General features: G+C 41.9%; 1 protein-coding gene across 3 annotated transcripts in view; it reads left to right on the top strand.

Moving 5' to 3' along the window:
- EXOC4 (exocyst complex component 4) overlaps window positions 1–27,209 on the top strand; it is a 744,112-nt gene that overhangs the window by 691,769 nt on the left and 25,134 nt on the right. The window contains exon 18 of one of the 3 annotated variants that reach the window (XM_038556468.1): window positions 21,288–21,873. The exons of 1 other annotated variant lie outside the window; for it this stretch is intronic. In XM_038556468.1, the coding sequence (XP_038412396.1) occupies window positions 21,288–21,486 (199 nt within the window). In that variant the 3' untranslated portion in view covers window positions 21,487–21,873. Of the gene's footprint in view, window positions 1–1,030; window positions 1,148–21,287; window positions 21,874–27,209 lie in introns of those variants that run through there. One more of the 3 variants, XM_038556469.1, reaches the window with a different exon arrangement.

Raw genomic sequence — 27,209 nt, 5'->3', positions numbered from 1 at the left:
TACTAATTCTCTGAGGAATATAATTCTTAAATTCAATCATCCTTTTTTAAATGATTTTTTTTATTTAGCTGAAATAAGTAAATTAACGGTTTTTGGCAGACAGTATGGGGCCTGAACATGTACTAAAAAAAACAGCATCTGAATAATGAAATACTGACTGGGCGGTCTTGAGGTTGGCATCAGCGGGCTGTGTGCCAGCAGTGTTTCTTCAGGAATTGAATGGCAACTGAGCCGTGCCTCTTATAGTTGGATTTGTGAATGATGTCCAAGGAAGTGGGTATGGGCTGAAATGTGACCCCTTTGGAGAGGTACTACAACTATTGCTCTTTACTCTTAATGGATTATGAAAGGAAATATAGGCAGCATAAATATGTAGCATTGGATGATGCTATCCGTCCAATCTTGGTTCAGAAGACCTCTCCTTTTTTTTTTTTTTTTAAGATTTATATATTTATTTGAGAGAGAGAGCATGTGACACAGAAGGACAGAGGGAGAGAGAATCCCAAGCAGGCTCCCCACTGAGTGGGCAGCCTGACATGGGGCTCGATCTCACAACCCTGAGATCATGACCTTAGCAGAAACCGAGAGTCAGGTACTTAACCAACTGCGCCACCCAGATGCCCCTGAGAAGACCTCTCCTTATTAGATTTGTATGTCCCAAGAGACCAAAACTCTTTCTGTCTGTTTACTTAGTGCCTGGGTCAGAGTAGGTGCTCATCGTGTATACTGGAGGAGTGGATAGGTATCCAACCAAGGCTTCTTTTGCTGTTGGTGAAAGGCTTGGATAATGACAAAGTTTAGTCTGTCTTTAATGCCCTGAAAAGTTCTTTAATTAGCTTACACGGGTCAGTTTTCTTACACGCCTCTAAAGAACAGCATCCTTCTAGAGCAGAAAGCACTTGACGAAAGGAACCATATATCCCTGCCATTCATTGTCTCTTTCTCCCTCATTTGCTGTTACTCCCCTACATACAAACACACATAGACACACTTTATAGCCTTATTTTTTTTCTGTTCCTGTTTTTGGTAGGGACGGGTTTCGTGAAATGGGTTCCATCAATTCCACTGAATTTGAAGCTGTGTAAAATAAATATAACAGCTATACCAAAATAGCCAGAAATAACAGACTGCAGCAGCGAGCCTCAGCGTTCCGTAAGCAGTGTCTAATCAAGCATGGACAGCATCTGTATTTCCAGCAAATCTCTATAGGAATGTTATCTTCAAACACAGTAATTAATCACTAGTTGCCATGTGTCATAAAACTTACTTAAAAAGTTGCAAGGCTCTTGTGGTTTTTCACCTCCAGAGCCTCCCTGGCCAGTGGAAAATTCAAACACCCTTTATGTAATAAAGAGGAATCTGGAGTGATTCCATTTCTGTTGATTCTTCTACTTGTAGCACTGCTGTCCATCCCTTTTTCTACACACCTTTACTCTCTCTCCAGTAGGAGGATAAATCCCGGGTAAGCAAAGGATCAGCAGAACCTGTATAATCACCAGAATTACAGAGAAACCCTGTCCCCTATGATAATGATCTCTGCTGTGGTTTTAACCCTTTTGACCCCAGAGTGCGTTTTCAGACTCAAGACAATACTTTGTCCTGGAAAAATGACTGCAGATTAACTAGAAAATGGAAGGGATTTATGAGTGTGCCTTTTTAGTTCCTTTCATCAGAAATCATCTTATCCTGAGCTGCCATGCACTTCTCCAGAACTGAGTCTCTGAAAGAACCCAGGAGTCCAGGCACTGTGTCACAGGAGAAGTCTGGCTGGGCACTGAATTTACATTATTGTAATTCAGGCAATTAAGACTAATAAATAAGCAAAATGTAAAGTATCTCAGATGATGATATATGCTATGGTGAAAAATGAGGCATGGAAAGGGGGAAGAGAGTATTCCAGGGTCTAATAAAGGTAACCCACAATTTTAGAGTGGTCACAGAAGCCCTTAATGATGTGTAACATTTGAGGAAAGACCTAAAGGAAAACTGGGAGCAAAGCCATGTGATTATCTCGGGGAAGAGCATATGAGGAAAAGACATGTAGGAGGAAAGAACCAAAGGGAGAAGTATGCTTGGCATTTAAAGAATAGCAGAAAGGCCAGAATGTATGGCTGAAGTGAATGAGCAAAGGAAAAAGTCAGAGATCGCGTCACAGGTTTATTCTAAGAAGCTGAGATCTTGAAGACTGTTGCAATAACATTGGCTTTCACTTCGAGTAAGGTAGGAAGCTATCAGATGGTTTGGAACAGAAGACCACCATAATGTAACTTACCCTGTGAAAGAAACCCTCCTGGCTGCTGTGTTGTAAATAGACATTTCGGGAGGGGAGGTTGCAGACAAGGGCAAAAGCAGAAGGAGCTGTCAGGAAACTACTGCAATAACCTGGGTGAAAGATGGTGGTGAATCAAACCAAGATGGTGGCAGTGCAGAAGATGAGAAGTGGTCAGATTAGGATATAGTTTAAAAGTTGAGCTGACAAGATTTGCTGAGGGATTGGAAGTCAGCCAGTGGCTGCACGGTTTTTGTTCTGAGCAATTCAAAGGATGGAGTTTTGATTTACTGAACAGAAGATGAGCCAGACAACGGGAAAGACAGGCTAAGTTTGGGAGGTGGGAACAGGACAGCTAGGAAGGGGCTATCAAGAGTTTGGCTTTGGAAATACTGAGTTTAAAATGCACATCAGACAACCGAATAGAAATCATGGAGAGCTGAATATACAAATCTGAATTTGGGAAAGATGTCTGGGCTGGAAATAGGGGTTTGGGAATCATCAGCATATAGATGGGATTTAAAGCCGTTAGATGGAATGAGAGATGAGATCGTATTGAGAACACAAGCAGAGAAAAAAGGCCATCCAAGAACTGGGCCTTGGGTAGGCAGTCCACCATGGAGACGTTGGAGTGCTTAAGACAGACCAGCCAGGGAACCTGAGAAGGGACAGGAAGATAGCAGGAGAGAGGTCTGTGTCCCAGAAGAAAATGTGTTAAGAGGAGAGTGTCTTCTTCTGTGTCAAGTGGTGCCAGTAGGTTAAATTAGCTTAGGACAGAGAATTGGGCCCTGATAAGAGGAGTGAAATGCTTTGGTTTGCACTCAAGCTTCTCTACGCCTACTACAGAAACAAGCTCTGGGAACAGGCTTCTCCCTCCTCACTTCTGTGGTAGGTTCTGATGCATTTATGGCAAACAAAAATGCAATTAGAGTATTTCTGGGCTGATGTATAGAAGACCAAATTAGAAACTTCTCTTTAATATTAGTCACTAAGAAAGCCCTGCTCCTCCTAGCATATATATTCATTATATGTTTCCCACAATGAAGAGGAGCTGTGATCTCTCTTAGGACACTGAGTGGTTTTATTTTTAATGGAGGTCAGTCTCTGCTCCTACATGCCCCACATCTCCCTTCTACAGCCCTAGACTCCCTTCCAACAACGCTCGTTTACCTTTGGAGTTGTTCTATATAAACTTACTTAACCAGCGAAGCCCTATATCCCCTGTGTATAATACACATACAGAGGAACATCATCACAGAAGCCAACAGAAAAATCACTGGTAAAGAAGCAACCATTTGGAATCTGAACCAAAGAAGAAATCAACCTTGCCTGAAATGCCTCCTCAGGACACAGATTTATATGGAGAAGTACAACACACCGTATTTGCTTAGCTCAATAAGAGATTGAATCAAGAAAATAAAGAGACAACTGAAAGAATGAGAGAAAATATTTGCATATCATATATCTGATAAGGGACTTGTATCCAGAATTCATAGAAATATCTGGCCAATACTGCTTGAAACTGTCAAGGTCATGAAAAACAAGGGCAATCTGAGAAAAATGTTTATAGCCAAAAGAAGACTAAGAAGGCATGACAGGATGCCTGAATGGCTCAGTTGGTTAAGCATCTGCCTTCAGCTCAGGTCATGACCTTTGGGTCCTAGGATTGAGCCCAATATCAGGCTCCCTGCTCATTGGGGAGTCTGCTTGTTCCTCTCTCTCTGCCCCTCCCCCTGCTCATGCTCTCTTACAAATAATTAATTAATTAATTAATTAATTAATTAATTAAGAAGGCATGACAGCTACATGTAATGCAGTGTCCTGGATGGGATCCTGGAACAGAAAAAGAACATTATGTAAAAACTAAGAAAATGTCAATCAACTGTGGACTTCAGTTAAGAATCAATATTGATTCATTAGTTGTGATAAATATACTAATATAAGATGTTAATAATAGGGAGACTGGGTGTAAGTTATATGGGAAATCTTTGTGTTATCTTCTCGATTCTTCTGTAAGTCTAAAACTATTGGGAAAAACTACTAAAAAATATGCAAAGGATTTGTGTAGCCATTTCTCCAAAGAAGATATAGAGAAGGCTCATACACATATGAAAAGATGCTTGATATACACATGAAAAGATGTTATTAGGGAAATGCAAGTCAAAGCCACAATGAGGTAATCACTTTACACCCACCAATCAAAAAGACAGACAATCCAACCCCAGCAAGTATTGGAGTGGATGTGGAGAAACTCGAATCCTCATACATTGCTGGTAGGAATGTAAAAAGGCATAGCAGCTTTGGAAGACATTCATCAGATCTTCAAAACGTAAAACTTACCATAGACTTGCCATATGACCCGACAGTGCCTCTTCTAGGTGTTACTCAAGAGAAATGAAAACATGCATCTACAAAACAATCTGTACGCAAATTGTCGTGACGGCCAAAAAGTGGAAGCAACCCAGATACCCATCAAGCACTAGATAAAATGTGATAAACCCACACAATGGGTATTTTCCAGCTATCACAAGAAAAGTACTGATACATAATAACAAATGGATGAACCTTGAGAACATTGCATTAAATGAAAGAAGTTATAGAGAGACAGACAATAGAGTGGTGGCTACTTAGAGCTGGAGGGTTGGGAGAAAATGGGAACATGGGTTTCCTTTGGAGTAATGAAAATGTCCGAAAATAGATGGTGCTCATGGTTGCAGAACCCTATGAGTACACAAAGGATGTATAAAATGTACACTTTCAGTGAGTGAATTGTATCTCAATAAAGCTGTTTTTTTTTGTTTTGTTTTAAAAAAAGGTTTGAGGGATCCGTGGGTGGCTCAGCGGTTTAGTGCCTGCCTTTGGCCCAGGGTGTGATCCTGGAGTTCCGGGATCGAGTCCTGCATTGGGCTCCCTGCATGGAGCCTGCTTCTCCCTGTGCTGCCTGTGCCTCTCTCTCTCTCTCTCTCTCTATCTCTATCTCTATCTCTGTCTTTCATGAATAAATAAAATCTTAAAAGAAAAAAGAGGTTGAACTTTAAAGCTTAAAGCTTCCCATCACAGGAAATGAGTAGCCCATGTTTTCTGCTTACATTGATTGGGTGAGGTGGAGGAGGGAGAGTTGTTGGAAATATCTAACTTTTTGAGTTTCCCCAATCTATCAGGGAGGTAGAAGATCAAGGCAGAGTTTTTGGAGGAGGTGATGCTTGATATTAATCTTAAGCAGAGTTATCCAGCGGGGAAGGGAGAGCCATTTTGAACAGAAAAGGCAGTTCAGGGCGAGTGGAGCAGATGCTTGAGGAAGGAAGTAGTAGAGGATGAGGCAAGAGGAGAGCAGAGCTAGCCTCCGGTGAGCTCACCGCACTTGCCCCCTCCTCACAGGCCTCCTCTCGAAAGTTTGAAAACATGTCTCCCTCTCCCCCCCTGGACGCCCTGTTTTCCTTACTTACCCCGATGCATTCTTTTCTTAGCGCATATCACCATCTTACCTATTCTCCATTTACTTGTTCGTTCGCTCCTTACCTGTTTGTGGAAAGTAGAATGTGAGCTGCCTAAGACAAGGACTCTTGTTCACTTCTCTAGCCCTGGACCTGGCCTGTAGTAGGCATTCCATAAATTCTTGGCAGGGAGGGGGGGATGTTAAGGTGTTCAGACTCGATCCTGTAGGGTAAATGGATTCAGGGGAAGAGCGAGACGGTCAGGCCTGTATTCTAAGTAGATTCCTTGAGCCGCTAGGGGAGGAAGTGGAGAGGAGGACGATAAAACTGCAGGCCCCGCAAACCAAGTGGAAGGTATTGGCAAGAGAGTAGGGCCTGAACGAGGTCGGTCTGGAGGGAGATGGAGGACACAGTTGAGAAGTGGGTGGAAGCTAAAATTGGTAGGATTTAGACAGTGATGGAACCATGAGAATAAAGAAAAAGGAATCAAGGTACCTTCTGACATAGGTAGCTAAGTGGGTCCTAGGAGTACCTTTCTATCTGCTAGATGGGCGGTTGCCCAATGCAGAAATCATTGAATAAAGCCAATAAGGTATTTTTAAAAAAAAATCAGCCTCCAGGAGGAGGGAGAGAGAGGTTTGATGGAGGTCACCAGTGGACGTGACAAATGTCGGCTGCCTATGACGATGTCTCACATGCAACTAGACACTTGAGCTAGAAGCTGGGGGTGGAAGGAGCTGTATTGAATAAACAGATGTGGGAAGTCATCAGCCTCAGATTATGGTGTGAAACCACCGAGGAAATGAGCACTGTAAACGGAGGACCATGCCCTGGGGAACACCAACGTGTTAGGACATGAGAAGGAAAAGGAGCCTCTGAAGAGGACAGGAAGGGGATGGTGTTGCAGCACAAAAGCAGAAAAGGACAGGCCATGAACGTGCTGCCTGCCCAGAAATGGTCCTTTCCCCATAAATTGATCTTCCCAGTAAATTAAAGCATCTTCCCATTTGAACCTCTCCAACTCCTCTCTGAGGCAAACTATTTAGGTGACAGAGTGAATGACAAAGCCAGCCTAGAAACTGAACGTGTATCAATTCAACCCCGTGCTTTATCCTTGACCTTGTGTTGTGTCTAAGGCCCAGAATGATCCCTGGCATGGCCGAGAATATTGAATTCCTTCCCAGGCCGCTGTTGAGGCTGACTTCTTCCCACAAACCTCTTGGACAAGGAACAGCTCTTTGGTTTTCTGCAGCAAAGGTGTGGGTTTTCCCCTTTGGACTGACCAGGGTATAGGCTGACAGGAATTAGCAATGACATGCTGCCATCTACTGGAAACACCCACAGACATCCAGACGGATGCGTATCTGTGGTTCCCTAAATCCCCATCATTCACATGAATCAGCAGTGGATACTGCCTCTGAAGGAGGCTTTGGGGGTGGCCTGGCTGAAAATATGAAATGCCCTTACCTATTAGATAAAATGCTATTTGATTGCCAGAGAGCAATTCTGTTTCTGAACAGATACATATGCATATATTTTTCACGGTCTTTTCTCTGCTAATGTTTTTTCCCATCTTTAGTCTGTCCTTGGTCTTATCCACTTCTCCAATTCTGGGATAACCTATCCCTTTTCAAACCTCTACCTGTAAAACTCCAGATTTTTGACTCAAGATTTTTTATCGTGGGGATTTTTGATTAATTTTATAGGAGAGATCGGTCTGCTACCAAAAATCTTTTAATAGTAGTGCCCCCTAAAAATTCTGTTATATTTCTGGAATTTAACAGTGGTACAAAGCTAGCCCTGACTTTCCTAGGGGCCAGAGTAAATTGGGAAATATGATGGAATAAATAGCTTTTGCTCCCTGGGAGAAGGAAATATACTCATTAATAAAATGTAATAATAAAACAAAAATTTGTATGGCTTGTTGCCTAAAAAAATTTTCTTTAAAATTTGTATAAGTAGATTTAAATAATATTACATCTCCCAAATTAAACCTTCATTTGACTTTGCTACACTATTTCTGACTATCCTTCTTTCTACTTGATCTACTTTTTTTGTGTTTATTACACTTATAGTAGGTTCCATACCTTCTAGCAATTAACTGATCTCTAATTAATTGTTTAATGAGGACTCTTTATCCCCCAGAGACTACCCCCCAAAATGAGTATTTATAAAGCTCTCAAAAATAATGCCTGCCCGTATTGATGTTTGATTGGTCATATCTTATGTACGAGGTTTTAAGTGAGAGTTCTTTTGATTATGCTCAATTAATGTCACCATACCCTGTACATATATAATGTCTATATATAATTTAGGGTTCCTCAAGATTATTAGCAGATAGTTGTAGTCCTCCCTTTGTAGCACATGTGCTGGAATTGGAATGATTCAGAGATTAGCATAGATGACAGGCAGTATTATTTCCAATAAAGATCCCAGGGAATGGAAATCTGAAGTGACTTGCCCAAAATCTCTCATCCAGTTGTGCTATTTATATACCCTGCACTACCTTTGTAGTTGTCATGGTTAGGAAATTAAATTAATTCACCCAACGAGGCCATTTTTCTGCCAGGAAATGATTGTGCTAAAAAGACATGTACTGAAAAGATATGAAGCTTGTTCTTGACTCAAGCCCAAGAATGATCATTTACTGACTTTATTAGAATTCTTACTGAATAACTGGAAGCTGGAAGCTGACCTTTCTTGTTTTGTAAATGAAGATATGCTGTTTAATTTTGGTGCTTAAATGTAGGAAACAGGCACATTTGCTATAGCTATAAAAGCCAAGCTATGACCCCATACAAACCATACCAAGGCCAGACTTCTTCCCCCGCACCTTTCCCATTAGACAATTCTTATGACTAGTTACCGTAATTGTGTTTTGTTTTTGGTTTCTGGGTGGGTTTTTTTTTCCCCTCTGCTGCTCTGTAACAGCAATCTAAGATGTTTGTGAATATGATTTGCGTTTCAAAGTGTTTGATACATATGAATTTACACATACGTTTCAGAGAGCATCCTTAGCTAAATATAGGAACAGTTACCAAGAAGTAAACATGTGCCTAGCCTTACAGACTTTAGACTTCACACCATTTTCAATGAAACAAGGATAGCTTCTAGAAAACAACCACCTTTACTGTAAACTACCCAGAGGCCTAAATTACTTTCTTGCAGTGCTGTTTTAAGACCCATTATTATTACTATTATATAATTAAACTCAGTACATGACATGAACCATAAGAAGTGCTTTACCTCTGCTGGTTCACTAAATCCTCCCTGAAACTCTCTATGTAACTATTATGACCTCATTTTCTAGATGAAAAAACTAAGGCTTAAAGAGGCTAAGCAAATTCTCAGTTTACATAATAATGATAAGAGTTAGGATTCAAACTTAGGTCAGTCCAACACCAAAGCCCATGTATGTTCTTAGCCATATGGAATCAGGGTTCTCATTTGGTAAATATTGGGTCTCTGTTTGCTTTAATTAAAATATTATCTCCTTTTACAATTAGCCTCCTAGCTCTCAAATGTTTTTTCTTTTTTCCTTTATTTTTTCTGGTTGTCTTTCCCACTTGATTTCCATCAAGCTCTGATCTCTGGCACTTTTAATTAGCTTTCATTAGCAGTGTCACTGCAGAGGGCTCTGCAGACCCCTCCTGCCCTGGAATGTGTGAGGTAGGGCTGGTTTTGCCCAGCCATCCGGTACTCGGTAGTACCCTGCATTGTTGGTCTTCTGTACCTCTTCCAAGCAATTGTCCTGGAGCAATAACATTTGACATTCAAAAACACTCTCTTGTGGGGCGCCTGGGGGGCTCAGTTGGTTGTTAAGCATCTGACTCTTGATTTCAGCTCAGGTCACAATCTCCGGGTCGTGAGATGGAGCCCCACATCCCATCATGTTCCTTGCTCAGCGGGCAGTCCTCTTGAGATCTTTCCCTCTCTCCCCACACATGTGCTTGCAATCTCTTTCTCTCTCTCTCAAATAAGTAAATCTTAAAAAAAAAAAAAAAAAAAAAAGAAAAAGAAAAAGAATACTCTCTGAGAACCATACCATAAATTAGAACTAGCACATGATCATATCACAGGTAAACTCTATCATTGATCCCAGGCACATACATGTGTATTCTTAAAACACCAAGCACAGTAACCAAGTGGTTCTCAAAGGCTAGATGGTATAAGAATTTGATATGGGACTTTTTAAAAAAATGGAATTCTTTGACTCCATCCCTAAAAATTCAGATCTAGAAGGTGGGTGGGGGGCAGGTAGGGAGCAAGAATCTAAGCTTACTTTACAAGTGCCCAGGAGACACTTGGGTGGCTTAGTGGTTGGGCGTCTGCCTTTGACTCAGGGTTTGATCCTGGGGTCCTGGGATGGAATCCCAGGTCGGGCTCCCTGCGTGGAGCCTGCTTCTCCCTCTGCCTATGTCTCTGTCTCTCCCTCTGTGTCTCTCATGAATAAATAAAATCTTTTTTAAAAATGAAAAAAACAAACAAGTGCCCAGACGAGCCTGATGCAGATGGTTCTTGGACGCTCTTAGAGAAATACTGGCCTACCCTCATGTCCTTTGAGTCTCACATTAGGCTGTTTCTCTCTCAGCCCCTTATTCTCCTTTAGTCCCCATAATCCTTCTTCCTCCCACTCTAGGCAGTGAAAGTAAAACCTGCCTGAAAGCCCTGTTCTGGATTTAGTGGAGTCATTAACATCACCCCTCAGGGCAGTCACCATAATGATGATGATGACAACGATGAGGACTGTGACAACAACAGTGAGGACTGTTTTGAGGCAGGGTCAAGCTGTGTTCTTGGAAGTTTTGGGATGAACTAACCAGTACTTGACTGATCTAGAAAGTGGCCAATAAACAGATTCAGTCCATGATTATGGTATAAACTTGGGCAAGTCCCTTCAGCTCTCTTAGCTGAAGTTTCCTTGTCTAAAAATAAGGCTCTGGAAACACCTGGGTGGCTCAGCCAGTTGAGCATCTGCCTTTGGCTTAGGTCATGATCCTGGGCTCCCTGCTTGGCGGGGAGTCTCTTTCCCCCTCTCCCTCTGCCTGCAGCTCTCCTTGCTTGTGCGCTCTCTTTCTCTCTCGGTACATCAAGTAAATAAATCTTAAAAATAAATAACTAAATAAATAAAAAATAAAAATAAGGCTCCAAGTAGAAGATCAACTGTAGATATGACTCACCCAGAGTTTGCACGAGGTAGAGCTAGAGATGGGGCTCAGAGGTCCAGAGCGCCACCTTGACTACCAGCTCTCAGATAAGACTATTACAGGAAGGTTTTTGAAAGGTAACAAATAAACTTCAATCTAATTCCATAAAGGTACCATAAAGATTTCTGAGATACACAGTACCTGCACTTTTAATATTTGGTGACTGAACGGACAAATGAACGCATTTGTGTATATGAATGAATGAAGGCATGAGTTGCAGAGGCCAGTTTCTTCCAGTCAAGCTTGCTGTTGTGGCATTTGCACACCACACCTCCTGGAGGGTAAGACAGACAGAAGCTGGCTACTGCTTTTGCCTGACCTATAAAGGTCCTATAAGGCTCTGAATGGTAATTCAAAAAATAAACATGTAGGTGCTCAAAAATATAAATGTCACATCTGCTGTAGCTCTTCATCTCCTTTGCCGCGCTGTGGTTTTCCGGTTGATGGAAAGGTTTTATTCAGATCAGCCATTTCACTTTTTCCTGGAGGCACTCTTAATCTTTGTGTTCTAACCTTTAAAGATCTAGGCTTCGGTTGCTGCCGTAATGATTTCCACTGCCTGGCATCTACATGTTTAAATTCTGCCAAAGAACTGCCCACCTCCTATTTTGGTCAATTGCAGATGGAGCCTAATGAGGAGCAAGAACAAATTGGGGGGGTAAGAGAGGCCAGCTCATGAGTGACCAACCAACCCATCTTTCTCTCTCTCTCTCTCAATACCTGGGTCAGGGGAAGGAGTAGAGCCATGACCTCCCCTCTGCCACAGGCAGTTGCACCCCATCTCCTTCTCCTTGCAGCATTCTCTTCCACAAAGATTCTGATGAACATTTTGGGGGCGCTGAGGACCACCAAAGAGGGAGGGGAGAAGTTGGGGGCTTTTAGTGGCTGGAGCACTTTATTGACAACATTAAAGTCTTCGTGGATAGGTTCGGCCAGAAATTAATTACAGCCCAGTTCCCCCATTTCTCCCTTAGGTGACAGTCTTCTGTTGATGTGTGCTGCTGTGAAAGTAATAATAGGTTTCAAATGTTTGTGAAAAACAGAAAGTAATTACTTGCTGTGATAAATCAGTCATCTGAAGTTTCAGCTTCTCTCTGCTCCATGTACGTGGCAGTGGGTCTGTTTCTTTTGTTAACTTTAATTATATAGCATAGGAGCATTTTTATTTTTCAGTTTTCAGAAATTTTGCCTTTTTCTTTTCTTGGTTTCCTAGTTCTCCGGGGATGAAAGTATTGAAATGATAATGACACATAACTAACATTTGAACAAGGGAAGCATATGTCTGCCAGGGAGCTGATTGCCTTAGTTAAGTTTTGTAGCTATTGGCTATTAGCTATTTGCCAGTTTCTCTAATGAGCCTTAAATATTTACTGTTTGTGGTGCAGAAGGAAAGAATGTGCTCTCAGGCATTCTGAGGTTTCTTCTCACCAATAGCATATGTTTAAATTACGGGCCCCGAAGCCAAAGAGCCTCTAATAGCACTTTTCCCTTTTTTAAATTAAAAGAAAGAAAGGAAGGAAGAAAAATTTCCAATCAAATCTGCAGCTCCTTTCCTGGGGTCCTTTTTTTTTTTTTTTTTTTTTTTTCATTAGGACCTGCATGGATCTGCTTGGATGATACTGACCCCTTTGTTAGCTCACCTGCAGAATAAGAGAGAAATATCCTTTTGACAGCTATCTTAAAAGAGATCCTTACCCAAGCAGATGGAGTAGTGAGGACCCTATGCTAGCCAGCATGATATATTATTACAGGTAGGTATCTTGCCGTTAGCCCCAAAGCTGGCTCACCCCTAAAAATGTGAACTATACATGCTCATATTTCCTTTTAACTCCTATAATATGAATATTAAGATTTTGTGTTCTAATGTCTTGTCCATTCCTGATCAGTGAGCTGTCATAAATCCTAACTTCAAAGGCTTGCTTAATCTCCTGGATCAAGCTGTCCCTTACTTAGAACAGTAAGTTTTTCCCTTTCCAATATTAATCTCTCTCTTCAATCTGTCATTTATATTTAGAATCAAATAGAAGGGCAGTAAGAGTGGAGTGTCTTATTATTTATCTCATTTATTAATTGGTTGTCTATTAGATAATTCTTCTGTATGGAAAATCATACTAACTGGGGACTTCTGAGCTTTTTCACTGCAGTGATAATTGGTGTTCGTGATGTTTGCCCCTGAGACTGGAAGATCCCATCCATCATCAAACAACACTACTGCATTTAGTATAGTTTTAGCATTATGTCATTATGTTTACTCTTTCTTTTAAAAACTGATGGCAATATGATATCTCAATTTAAGTCAGAATCTCTGATTACAACTATAACCCCTTATTTTCTTCCCATCCTGCACAGTGGAGTTTTTATACCGCTGTAATTCTGTCATAGTGTTTCAGTTTTCCACATAGAGGTAAGACAAGGTAGTAACAATAAATAGCTTTAATTTTTTTTTATTCTACTGTTGTTAACATTATTACCAATAACCGCTATGTATTGAGCACATACTTTGTGCAAGGCACTCTACGTATGTGATGTACACACATTATCTTATTTAATCCTTATAATAACCTAGTGTGCTTAGGTATTAGCATTTTCATTCTACAAACGGGAAAATTGAGTCTGAAAGATTAAGTAACCCAGGGTCTACACAACTAGCAACTGACAGAACTATGATTCAAAGCCAGATCTATCTGCATTTTAGCTATTGTTCTATACAGCTCATGACAATGTAATGCATTAGTATTTCAAGAAGATATACCACAGCCTCAGTGATTTTTATAGACTCTATTAAATGGTGATGATAGGGTGTTCCTTGTTAAAAGGGCTTCAAGGAGGGGTAACAATTTTTTATCTTCCCTGCAAGAAATTGAAAGATGTTTTGTAGGTCTGCAGGAATAAACAAAAGGAGGCCAAAAAGATTATCAGAAAAGATTTTGGCACAGCATCTAATGCCTGTCTAGGAATGATCACAGTTATTGTTAGGCTCAACCGAAGCAGGAAGGGGTGTAGGGCCCCTGGGAGCTTTTACACAGAGGTCTTAGAGAGTGTCCAGGTCAGGGAGGAAGGCTGGACCAGACAGCACAGGGAGAGGGCGGTCACTGCCAAGCATAAACCCTAATTCCCCAAGTATCAGAACACCTACATATGGTGGTAATACAATGACTAATGAAATGAAATTGCCCTTAAAGAGCGTTTAAGATACTACTGTGGTTTTTTAGTGAATTTTAAATATTCAGAAAGCAGGGGAAAGCAAGAAGATAGGTGTTTTTGTATGAATAGAAAACCCAGTCATTTTAAATATTTTACTTATTTATTTAGCGAGAGAGAGCAAAAGTGGGAGGGGAGGAGCACAGGGAGAGAGAGACATGAGAATTCCAAGCAGGCACAGAGCCCAACTCAGGGCTCAATCTCACGACCCAAGCTGAAATCAAGAGTCAGATGCCCAACGGACTAAGCCATACTCAAGCACCCCAAACCTAGTCATTTTAAAAGAAAAATAAAAGGAGTGATTTATGATTGACATTTGTCATTGTTTGACCACTTAGCTTCCAAATCTCCTTCGGTGTGTAGAGAATTCCCCCACAACATGGCCTTGGAGGGAGACAGAGCCCATCCACCATCATAATAACACAATGTCGGGGCTTACTTCCTATATGGGGACCCAGCCTATAGCAGGCCAATCAGATGCACCTCCTCCAGATTAATCAAGGAGCTAGGGACTCCGAGTTCAGGGGTAATGGAGAATCATAGGAGGTGGCATCAGCAGCGGTGGCACCTTCCAGTTACCTGGGGTAGTGGCAACAGAGTGGCCATGGCATAGCCAGCGAGCAAAACATGGTGTTCTGTGTTTAGCAGCAGTGGTGGTGTCTTCATGAGGCTGTCTGTGCAGAGTGATTCTAGGGTGATTCTGGTGTCATGATGTCAACTGCTGCCTTTGTTTATTCCTGCTCACTTCTCCAGTCTGATTCTCCTGTCCTCCTGGCTCCCCTATGAATTACCCAGTGTCCCTTCAATAAGTCCTTCTCTGCAACTTACAACCTTGATTATTATATACATACATGGTAAAACCTAGTGAATTGAGTAAGTTTTAGCCTTTAATTCTTTCCGTCCTCAACAAAGCTTGGTTTTACATTATTACTCATTACTATTAAAGTTTTCATTTCAACTTTAATTTGATTATTACTTATCAATATTGAAGTTTTTATATAAAGTTATGTCGTATCTCTTTATCTCAGCTAATTCTATAGTATACCTAAATATCCATCAAGAAATTTTAATATTTTGGGATCCCTGGGTGGCTCAGCGGTTTGGCGCCTGCCTTTGGCCCAGGGCTTGATCCTGGAGTCCCGGGATCGAGTCCCATGTCAGGCTCCCGGCATGGAGCCCGCTTCTCCCTCTGCCTGTGTCTCTGCCTCTCTCTCTGTGTCTGTCATGAATAAATAAATAAAATCTTTTTAAAAAAAAAAAGATTAAAAAAAAAAGAAATTTTAATATTTTAAGGAGAAAGGAAAATCACCTGGTTTGCATGCCTTGAGGCTTGGCTCCCATAGCTGTGAAAACATAATTATCAGTTCTGTGCATATGTTTCCAGTATCTATTGCTGTTTAATGAATCATCCCCAAATTTAGTACCAATACAGCAACCATGACATTAGTTCTATTGATTTAGCAGATTGACTGGAGCTCACCCATACGAGTCTGCTGGATTGTCTGGTGGTGTCTCACGTGGCCATAATATGATGGCAGCTGGACCTGAAACATCCAAGATGTCTTGTCTTAGGTGACCAGTGGGGACAGCTGGAAGCCTCGGTTCAGCTGGGTTGTTCAGATGGCTAGGTTCCTCTCTTTCTCTCTTCCTTTAGTCTCAGAGATTCTACCTTCCACACAACTCTTGCATGTGGTTTCTCCATCAGGATAGTCATACATTGTACATGATGACTTAGGGCTCCCAAATGCATGCAAGTAGAAGCTGCCAGGCCTTTCTAAAGGCTTGGACACAGGACTGGCACAGTATCATTTCTACCACATTCTGTTAGTTAAAGCAAGTCACTGGGCTAGCCCACATTTAGTGTAGGAGAGGACTACATAAAGGCATGAATAATGGAAGCATGGTTCATTAGGGGTTATCTTTGGGATTTAGCTACCACTATATCTGAACTTGAGGCTGCAGATTAGATGCTCCATGCCTGGTACAGTAGGCATCCAAGGTATTTGTCAGGATTATTTCAGTTGCAAGGAACAGAAACCAAATCCAAATGACCTTATGCCAAAAAAGAGAATTTATTGAATCATGACACTGGGATATTCCAAGGGATGACTGATTTGAGACATAGTTTTATCCAAGGATTCAAACCATATGAACAGGACTCAGCCTTTTTTTTTTTTTTTTTCTTTCCAATCAAGCTCCTGCTTTTTTTTCTTTCTTCTCAAGCTCTTGCTTGGCTTTATTATTATATAGCTTATCTCCCCATGTGGCAAAAATAGTAGCCTCAAGCTAACATCATACTTGTAGCAGGAAATCTTAGGGAAAGAAACCTCCTTTCCAAAATTTATACAGCAAATCTCATGGAGAGACTCTGATGGCCCTCTCCATCTCTGAGCCAATTGCTATAGCCAGGGAGAAGGGGCGTTCTGATTGAACAGTCCACATCATGTATCCTCACCTGTTGTGAAGAGTTGATGGGTCCTGACCTCATAGCAAGTGTTCCAGAAAAAAGGAAAGCTTCCGTTACCAAAAGAAGTGGGATGGAGCCTGGAAAAACAAAAACGCAATGTAACACCTACACCCAATAACAGTGTGCTGAATGAATAAAATATAATAAATCAGTGGCAGAGGCAGTAAAGTACCAAGTTTATTATGTTCCAAAAGGAGAGAGACACTTAAAAATCATTTTATGGAAAGAGCTAGATGGAAGTGCTGTAGGACACTATTCAGAGTGGATTGGAATAGAGAAAAAATGCAGTTTTGAGCTGTACTTTGAAAGAGATGAGATAAATTTAGAGGAGAAGGATATTACAGACAGAGAAAAGGTCACTTTGTCCAGAACCAAAAGCAATTAAAGAGAGAGAACTTCCCAAAGTCTAATTTTTGGGTGCAGCTGCCCTCCTTAAACTGTACCTTTAAGAAATCATGAGCTCGGTTACTACAGTAGCTTGTAGTTTCCAATTTAGTTGGATCCAAGGAAGAATTGTTTTGTAACCCTGAATATGATGAACGGATATCTCAAGGGTTAGAGGGGCTCCTACAAAAATAAAGTTCCAAGGTGACTGTAATCAAAGGGTTAAAAGAGAAGATATTTATTTATTTATTTATTTATTTATTTATTTATTTATTTATTTTTATTGGAGTTCAATTTGACAACATATAGCATAACCCCCAGTGCTCATCCCGTCCAGTGCCCCCCTCAGTGCCCGTCACCCAGTCACCCCCACCCCCTGCCCACCTCCCTTTCCACCACCCCTTGTTCATTTCCCAGAGTTAGGAATCTCAAGAGAAGACTTAAAAATATATATATTCACTTGCCCTCTGTCACTTTGATTAACAGTAGGTGCTGAATTATCAGAAATAATAGTAATCTGCATTTCTGTATTTATGATCCTCCTGTGAAGCTGGAGGTTTCCACCAATGTGAATTAGTTGAACCCCTCTCTGGCACACTGAGGAGGAAAAGAAAACAAGGCCAGCTCCCTCCTCATGCCCTCCCTGAAACCCAGTGAGTGGGGATGGGAGGCAGTATGAGGAGAGAAAGAGCAAAAACTTACTATAGTCTCCTTGAGACTGGCAAAAGGAGAAAGCAGAAGGCAGAATTGAGTTAAAAATTTGATTCAGAGGAGTCTTTCCATTGGCTCTCAGATTACTTACATCATATAGTCTTTGCAGAAACCTTGAAAGTCTTCATTATCTAGGACTTTGAGATGGTGTCATTTGTCCCCTTCAGCAGGCTGGAAACTGGCTCGGGAGATTGGAGTCACTGGCCAAGGAATGATCCTGGTAGGACTAGAACTCAGATTTTCCGTCTCCTTGGTCAGGACTCCCCCTCCCCCTCCCCAAGACTCAGTACCTCCCATAGGCTGATGTCGTCTTTCACAGGGTTCACATCTCCCCAAACCCCTGCCCCGCCCCTCCCCGACACACAGTGCTGTCCTAGGGCAGTGGCAGGCAATCTCAGGAAAAGGAACATCATCTCCTTCGACTGGTTTAAACCTCTCCCCCCAGTTTCTTTCACAACTCTAGGGGTGTCTTGTTAACCCCGGCCTCCATGTTTGCCTTCTCCAAGACTAGAAGAATATTGCTGCTAGACACTTCTTTATAAACAGAAATTACTGTGTGATAATAATTATGCCTTCTGTTCACTATCTGCACATACTCCTAACCTTATTAAGTAAATATAGGAAGACTATTAGTTTTATTAGCTTTTGATATTGGTATTGCCATGTTCTCTTTTAGCTATAAATATCTGCTCTGCCCACATCAATTTGAATCTTTTTTTTCTTAAGCAAATTAAAGTAGAAATGATAACACAATTACTATCTGAATTCTACTAAACTCTAAGTCAAAACAAAATATAAGAGCTGTGATTATGTGAGAGGGAGAGACTGGAGGGGGAGACTTCTCCTGTTGCAAAGGCGCAGGAAGTCAGATCCTTAGTAGGAGAACCGGGATTTCTTAGGGCAGCACCAATGTGGTGGGTGGCTGGACTCTCGTACCAGTAGACACAGTGCAATTGCCCAGGATTGGAGTCGGAATGTTGACACTGCCTTGTTGAGTGCTAACTCTGGTACTAATCTGCTGCTTCCGATTAACATTTTCCCGCAGAAAAATGTTCATACGAGTTCTTTTCCTGAGCCCAAGTTCATGACGATGACTTAGAGAAACACCCTTAAAGTGCTGGGTAGACAGGGAGAATCTGTATACCTGTGACCAGCTTGAAGGGAGCAAAAGTTTAGTGTTGGGGTCACTCACAAAAAAACAGATTCTTACTTCCTCCCTGAAAGGAATCTATTCAGATTTAGACACCTGCCATCTGCCTTGAGAGAACATTCTCAGCTACCTTGCCATAAATATAAATACTATACTAAATAGTGAGTAGACATGAGAGGATTCCTAAACCCCAAAGTGGTTTTTCTAAGCCATCAGGAGGGAGCAGGAGGAAGCCAAACCCCAGTACAGGCCGCCTACTTGGATGGTTTTCTTAGTTTGATCATAGGAAGCAGAAGACCTGTCTAGACCAAGGCATGATCATCCAGTGGGTAATCTTTGTCTAGACCAAAGCATGATCATCCAATGGGTGTTCCTTGTCTAGACCAAGGCATGATCATCCAATGGGTGTTCCTTGTCTAGACCAAGGCATGATCCTCCAATGGTAAGAACATATTTTCTTATGTCAGGAATAACAGTCTCATCCCAAATATGTGGCTTGATATTTCCTTTGTATCCATTAAGCTTCCATTTCACATTAGCACCTTGGTGGACCTTTTAAAACAGCCTTTTTTTAGGCTCTTACACATCTTTGGAACCATGTACCATTGGGAGCTTCTTACACTGATTTCCTTAATGAGTAGAGCCACATTTAAGCACAAAAGCATATAATTTAAACAATTTCAATATCTAAAGCATTTCCTAAAGAAATCGGTTGCTCTAAGTGGTTATGACAGACTGGCAAGGGGTCATCCATTCATACATCACATTTACTGAACATACTTGACAGCTACCATTACTGGAACTTCAAAGATGAAGATCCAGTTTGTGCCTGTACATGACGTAGCAGGGTGGGCTCAGTAATGAGAACAATACAGTGGGATAACAAAACGGAGAGGATTAAGATATGAAAGGACATTAAAACCTCATAAGATTCACTCCTGGTTCTATACCCAAAAGAAATGAAAACATGTCCATGCAGAAACCTGTACATAAATAGCATTATTATGGATAATAACCAAAAGGTGGAAGCAATCCATATGTCCATCACGGGATGAAGGGATAAACAAATGTGGTATATCCACACAATGGATTATTATTTGGCTAAAAAAGATTGCAGTGCATGAGTGAATCTTGCAAACATTATGCTCAGTGGAAAAAGACAGTCACAAAAGATCATATACTATATAATTCCATTCATATAAAAGTCCAGAATAGAGAAATCCATAGAAACAGAAAGTAGGTTAGTAGTTGCCCAGGGCTGGGTGGCAAGCAGGGGGGATGGGGGCGTGGTAGCCAAAAGGTACAGGGTTTCTTTTTGAGGTGATGAAAGTGTTCTAAATTCGGCTATGGTGATGGTTGCGCATTATCTATAAAGATGATAAAAGCCATTGAATTGTACACTTGAAGTAGGTGAATTATATGGTATGTGAATTATACCCCAATAAAGCTGTTTTTAAAAACCGAATAAGACCTAAAACTGAGAATAGTGGTAAAGAATGATAGGGAGCTTGTCTCTCTCCCTCTCTGCCCTCTATCCCCTCTCTCATTCTCCCTCTCTCCCTCCTTCCCTCTTCTCCTTCTCCTGCCCCCAAAAGGGAATCACTGTCTGTGGTTGAGGACAGACACTGCCTCTGGACGTAAGGGGACACTTTTAGTGCTCCTGATGATTTTTAAAAATCATTATTAGGAGTTGATTGTGGAGCTAATTAGGACGACAGAACTTCCAGCTAGACAAAGAGAAAATTGCACGTGGGAGGCTAGTGATGGGTATTACTAGTTGGAAATCTGACAAACACTTCCATCCCAGCTGGAGGAAGACTTTCTTATTACAGGAAAGGAGCCATGCTGCAGAAGGCTGCTCAAGAAAATCCCAAAGTTAAAGTAGATGCATCTAATGAAAGAGAAAGAATCTAAGACTCCATTATAGATATATCAAGTCAAGAATAGCTAAAGAAATGTAAGGAATTCTATTGTTTTGTATTTGCAAGAAAGATTTTTTTTTCCTCTTCCGAGTTTTCACTTGCTCCCAAATTTCTCAGTTTGGCTTGTTTTAATAAGTAGACAGTGATTTTAGTTACAAAGTCCTGATTTAAAATTCTAAGTGTCTGATCTCCCCAGTAATCCACACCTTCTGGGATTATAAATGATGACTCGTTATTGCCACCTGATGACAACAAAAAGTACAGCCCTTCTAGAAATACTAGCCTTTTTAGAAACAAATGAACCCCCCTTGCAAGCTGAAATGCAGAATCAGTGATACAGAGATGGTGACAAAGTCTCTTTAGAAGGTTCTCTGACCTTGGTGCTCGAAGGAGGCCACCTTGTCATAGGCGTCTTTAAGGAGCACGAGGTCTTTTCTTACAACCACGTTACTCAGAAAGCAGTATTCTGAGTGATTTTCAATATATTATATTAACGTGGTAGATGTGTGTTGCCCTAAGCCTATCACCATTTTCTCCTGCAGTTGTAGCTGCTGTCATTGTCCAGTGGCTGCCACTCTGGTATCGGTGGCAGCTGCCAGCCTGTCGTCACTATTGCTGCTGTCATCACCATCACAAACAAGCTGTTGCCTCTGCCACTGTCTTCCTGCTGCTAATGGGACTGATTGGCACCTCTCCATGCCACATCAAGGTGCAGAAGCTGCTCACCACCCCAGGCTCTGAGCCATCTGACACCCTTTACTGCCACTGCTCATTACCACCCTCATAGCGATGACACCAGCTGGGACCAGCCCAGCCCTGAGCTGGGTGGCTTTGCTGGTGAAGGGAGGGTGATAGTCACCTTGCTACCTGCAGAAGCAGCTGGGCCTCTCAATGAGACTGGACCTGGGGACTCCAAGAGCCCTACATCTTTAAGGGTCAACAAGTTAGAGCCCAGCATCTCTCTTCTTTACTCGTCTCTGGAGTTGATGATAATTTGAAACTTCTCCAAGCACAATGGACAGCTTAGTCCACTTGCTCCTTGCCCTGTGCCTGCTTAGGTGCTCACAATCAGCAATACTATGCTCTCCCTGACCATACACCAAATTTCCGTGCCATGCGTTAAAAGTTATGTTAAAACATTTTGCATCATGTCCAATATTTTTCAAAGCTTGTGAGGTTTAAATAATATATAGGACTCGCGATGGCAGGCCTCACAACTGTATTTCCAGAGAGAAATAAATCCATAGCTGAGAAAGAATAGGAGGGGAACAAAAGTAGCCAGCAGACATCTGGAAGCTGGAAAGAAGATGGGATACAGTTAATGGATAAACTGGTGGGGAAAACCTCTGGCTAGAATGTGCAATGAGTGCTTTGGAGAAGTTGCAGGTTTATAATCAACAGTCAAAAATCGGAATGCCAAGAGAAACAGAAAAGAGGGGTTAATGACAATTTTATTAATGTGAAAATGTCATAACAGCACTGTTTTATTTAGCCTTTCAAAATGCCAGCATCTGGAATTTTTTTCCTGAAAGAGCCACCTTCAGAAATATTTAGGGACAGCTGGGGCATCTGGTATGGCTGTTGCAGCTTCAGAACAAACCCACTTCAAGTGTCATCAGAGAAAGAGGCTTCCCACCTGACAGTTGGCACCCCACCTGCTAATCCTAAAGAGAAACAAACTTACCTGTTAGCACTTTCAGCATTACCTACTTCACACTCACTCCCACCAAGAGGAGAGGCTTTTTAGGAACACAAGCCAACCTGTCTTTAAAGGGCTAGCATCCGACTAATTGGAGTCATAGGAAAAGAGACGAGAAAATGAAAGGCAAGGGAAAGGACTGCCAAATTGGTAGAAACACTTTTCTAAAACTAAGGGCACATGTCTTCACAGTAGAAGAGTCTACTGGGAGCCCAGTGCAGTGCATGAAAAAAAAAGCCTGACCTAAAGACAGCCTTGTGAATTATCAGAATGCCCAAAGTAAAGTTCTTTTAGCTTTTAGCTTCAGTGAGAGAGGTAGAGAAACAAGTCAGTGGCGTCAGGCTTGTGATCAATAGCACTTAGTACTAGGAAGTAATGAAGTGATACCTGCTTCCCAGCTCCGAGGAAGTACGATTTCAACCTAGAAACGTATGTCCAGGGGGTGTATCAGCCATACTGAGGGCAAGATGAAGACATTTTTAGAATTATAAGGATTCAGAAAGTTTACTTCTCATGCTCTTCTTCCTGGGGAACTGAGGATGTATTCAAGCAAAACAAGTAAATAAACCAAAAAATTAGAAAACATTATGTCTAAAAAACATCTGATCCCACTCAGTGAAAGGGCAGCCCTGAAGCTGGCATGGAGAAGAACCAGTCCAGTTTGTGGTGATGGGATACAATACCCTCTGGAAAAGGGCTCTGGGAAGGGAAAGCCTCAAGAAGATGGATAGTATGAATAAGAATTAAAAATTAAATAAATAAATAAATAAATAAATAAATAAATAAATAAAATAAAACCTTAAGCTATGATAAATCTAAAGGATGCAAGAAAAAAAGAAAAACCAATCTGAAATTTGTAGGGGGAGGGGAAACTACAAGAGATTCACGGTCCGAAATCAAAGCAGACTTCCAGAAGCCTGCTCTTGAGGAGGCTCAGTGCTTATGACTGAAGGAAATGTACTCCTCACACAGTACCAGGTCTGGCGTGGAGCAGCATGGTATGCACACTGGTGTAAATGCTGTTTTCACCATTCGTCATGCAGCAAAGCAGGAGGGACCCAGTTGTGTTTGTAGGACAGCCCAGGCAAAACTAAAATGTAGCTGAGAGAGAAAATGGAAGCCAGTGGAAGGAAAAGGGGCCCAATAGAAGGTGGCTTGTGGACCAGAGAGGGAGTAAGAAAAGTTTACAAAAGGGTCATTAAAAAAAAAAAAAAGGAGGGGTCATTAATGGCTTCCTCTTAAAAAGCGAGGGCAAGCAAGAGATTAGTGGAAGTCAATATAGTGGTCTAGGTAGTTAATTACTTAAATTATAGAGAGCAGCGTTTCATGACTCAGTGCTCATCATGATTAATGCCCTCCTTAATCCCCATCACCTATGTCACACATCCCCCTATCCCCCACCCCTCTGGGAACCATCAATTTGTTCTCTGTAGCTAAGAGTCTGTTTCTTGGTTTGTCTCCAACTTTTTTTTTCTCTTTGTTCATTTGCTTTGTTTCTTAAATTCCACATGTGAGTGAAATCATATGGTATTCATCTTTGGCTGACATATTTCACTTAGCATTAACCTCTCTAGCTCCATCCATGTCATTGCAAATGGTGGGACTTCATTCCTTTTTGTGGCTGAATAATACTCCATTGTATATATGCATTTTATCTTGCCCGCTCTCTGCTGTTCCTTCCTCAAAGTCTATTGGCTTCATGCCCCACAGTCCCCTCAGTGGTCCCAGGCTGCTTCCTACACTGACAAGCATCACAAAAACATCCAGCGGGAAAAGACAGTTTCTCTCCTTGTGCTTTGGTTTTGTCTCAAGGAAACATTGCTGTAGACCTCCTCTCATGTTTTTTTTTTTGGGGGGGGGGCCCAAACTATATCACACACCCTCCTCTAAACCAATGATTAGCAATAGAAATGGACTGCTGCCTTAACAGCTCTTCAGCTGACTTCACTTGGTTGGAAAGTCCCTGGAAATAGCAACTTGTATTCCAGCATGAACCTAAGACTTAGGCGTGACAACTGGTACCTCATCTCTCTCTTACTTGATAAGATTTCATAGCAGTAGACCCACCAAGGAAAAGTTGTTGTCTCTGTAGTTCAATTACAGACATAATTCAGAGGGAGAAAGACCACCGTGACTGTCTGGTAGCCTTGTTCAGTAATCCTCCCCTGAGATCTAGAAATACAGATCCCTTCTTTCTGACCTATGTATCAAATCAAGATCCTCAGAGCTGCTAAGTCGAGTTTTTCTTTGATTAAATAGCTTTGTAAAATTTACAGGTCCTAAAAGATCCTTCATGCCTTTAGGTAATCTATAGTTTTACAACAGCATACAGATTCTATAGAGAGAGAAGGATCTTGTGCCTCTTCTCAAAACTTCCATGTTTTGCAACTTGGCAAAGTGGAAACAAAATGCAAAGCCCAGGTTTCGATCCCAGCCCTACCACTTACTAGAAGCTGCATAACCTGCAGTAGTTTCCAGACCTTGCAATGCTGTAGTTAGCTCTGAAAATGGAAGTGGTTTGCTTACACTGTAGGGTGGTTTCAAGGCTTAAACAAAACTGCAAGTAGTATAAATACAAGGAGGATGGGTAATTGCTGACTCTTCCTATAGTAACATGCAAGAGGGATATGTAGCACTTGGTTCCCCGAGTTTTATGTGTTTGATAGTCACCTAGTGTTATGGAAAAAGTGAGTCAAATTAGGCAAGGCAGAAGAATTTGATTCTCATTTGAAGCATGAATATAGTGACAAGAGGAGAGATGAAAAGCAGCAAGGGTAAAGACCAAAGGGTGAAGATATCCATGCTTTTGACCAAGTTTTCTCAGTCAAAGACTGCAGAGCCGCCCCCACAGTGCCCTGAGCTGAATCCTAGGGAGCTCCATTGAAAGGGGATTTCAGTAGAATGGATCCTTCACAGAAGGAGACCACGGTCACTTCATTTCTTCACTGAAACACTTTGAACTATAAAAAGAAATCAGGCTCAGATAATCAAAAAGCATGAGATGATGGATAAAATATGTTATAGGATTTTAATTCAATAATAATTGAATTTCCTTAGCAAGACAGACTCAGAGAAGTTCAAATGTATCATCTCAATTAGTTCCAACCCCCATCAATCAAGACCAGGGCCCGGTGTTAGACTTTGCACCCTTCCCATCCTTCACCAAGACAGCGAGATAGAAGTCTTCCCATGGCTGCAGCATCCATGGCTTCATACCCTTTGCCAAGAGTGTTTTAGGCACGATTCAGAAGTGAGTTGTCCCCGTTCCTCCTCATGGGCTTAGTCCCGAGTGGAGACATCGTCATGCCAGCTTCCTCCCTGCATTTCTTCTCTGAATGGCCTCAGAGCGGTTGCTCTGAGGTTCAAACAGTTCGTTGAGCTTCCGGAATGCCATGACACGACGAACTAAAGACTTCCCGTGACTTTTTCCGACTTATTATAGTCCCCCAACTGTGGCCCAGAAGTTCTTGAAAAAGCACATATTTTTCATGCCGGTATTCCAGTTATAGCATCGTCGTCCTCAGCATCTCACTGTTTAGCATCCTGACTCTGAACCCTCTGTAGGGAGATCTTTTCCAAATGCCTAGCACTCTGAAGCACAGGGCACCAATATAGTAGCTTGTTTTTCTACTGTTTCCTTTTTAAAAAGTCAACACAGGAACAAAATCTGGTGCAGTATCGGCCTCTTTCACCCTCTGCGGACCGTGCAGTGGGGTAGACATCACATCTTTCTGAGGCAAGGTCTGGGAGGCAAGAGGCTCAAGAATCGCGTGTTGATTGTGTAAGAATGGGCTTAGCTGGCAGCCGGGCCCTGTCTGAACTCATCCAGCTGAGAGGCACCTGCACCAGGCGGATGGGCATTGCTGCACTTTTGCACATCAGATTTCGGGTTTCAACATGCAGCCCCAGATGGAGAAGCCTGAGACTCCCCCATGGTGGTCGAGGGAACACATAAAAAGACTCAAGCCTTTATTAATTCCAGGGCATATAACATGTTGCCAGAATAAAAATATTTTTCCCAACTGCTGTGTCGATACTCTAGGCATCTATACTTATATTTATGCTCTTTGAGAGCCACTGCATGTAGTCAGCTGTTTAGGAGTTGTTGGCCTCTCTCATTTGTCTTATGTGTCTTCTAGATTATCTTAGAAGGCTGAGCTGAATTGGGTGGGTAAATTCATCTCTTTTGAGAAATCACCTGCAAAATGTTATTTTATCCTCTTCTACTTCTTTCTGATTCCTTAGTTCTCCCTATCTCTTCCTTTTAGTATATTCACACCGCTCTTAGACTTTTTCCCCTGTTTCTTACCTTATGCCCCATGGCTGTCCTCCGTGGCCCCCTATCCTCATCTTTTCAGGTGGTAGTGGGAGGTCTGGACCACATGGGGCAGGCACACCATGGGACGCTTCCCATCTCTGTACCTTAGCTTCAGGAATAATGAGGGGCTCTTGGAAGCTCCCTGGGCTATAAGTTTGAACCAGCTCCCTCCTCAGATTTGACTGGCTCTGGGTGAGGGCCCTGGGAATGAAGGTGAACATCTGCTGACCCCAGCAGTCTCAAAGCGCTCAAAGGGCCTGTGTACAGATATGCATGTGTGTGTGTCTGTACCAGTAAATCTCAGAACCTGAGTTCCTACTTCTGGTGATACGGAGGTTACTTCTTTCATTTCCTGCCTGCAACGTGGAAAGACCTGCCCACCTTAAATTGCCCCACTCTCCTGCTTTCTGTCTGATCTGAAGAGAGATCCTGACTAATCAGAATCAC

The sequence above is a fragment of the Canis lupus genome, chromosome 14, assembly GCF_011100685.1.
Source record: "Canis lupus familiaris isolate Mischka breed German Shepherd chromosome 14, alternate assembly UU_Cfam_GSD_1.0, whole genome shotgun sequence".
In the NCBI taxonomy this organism is placed as follows: domain Eukaryota; kingdom Metazoa; phylum Chordata; class Mammalia; order Carnivora; family Canidae; genus Canis; species Canis lupus.
Note: the sequence above shows the minus strand (reverse complement) of the source record. Positions and strands in the feature narration are given on the sequence as shown.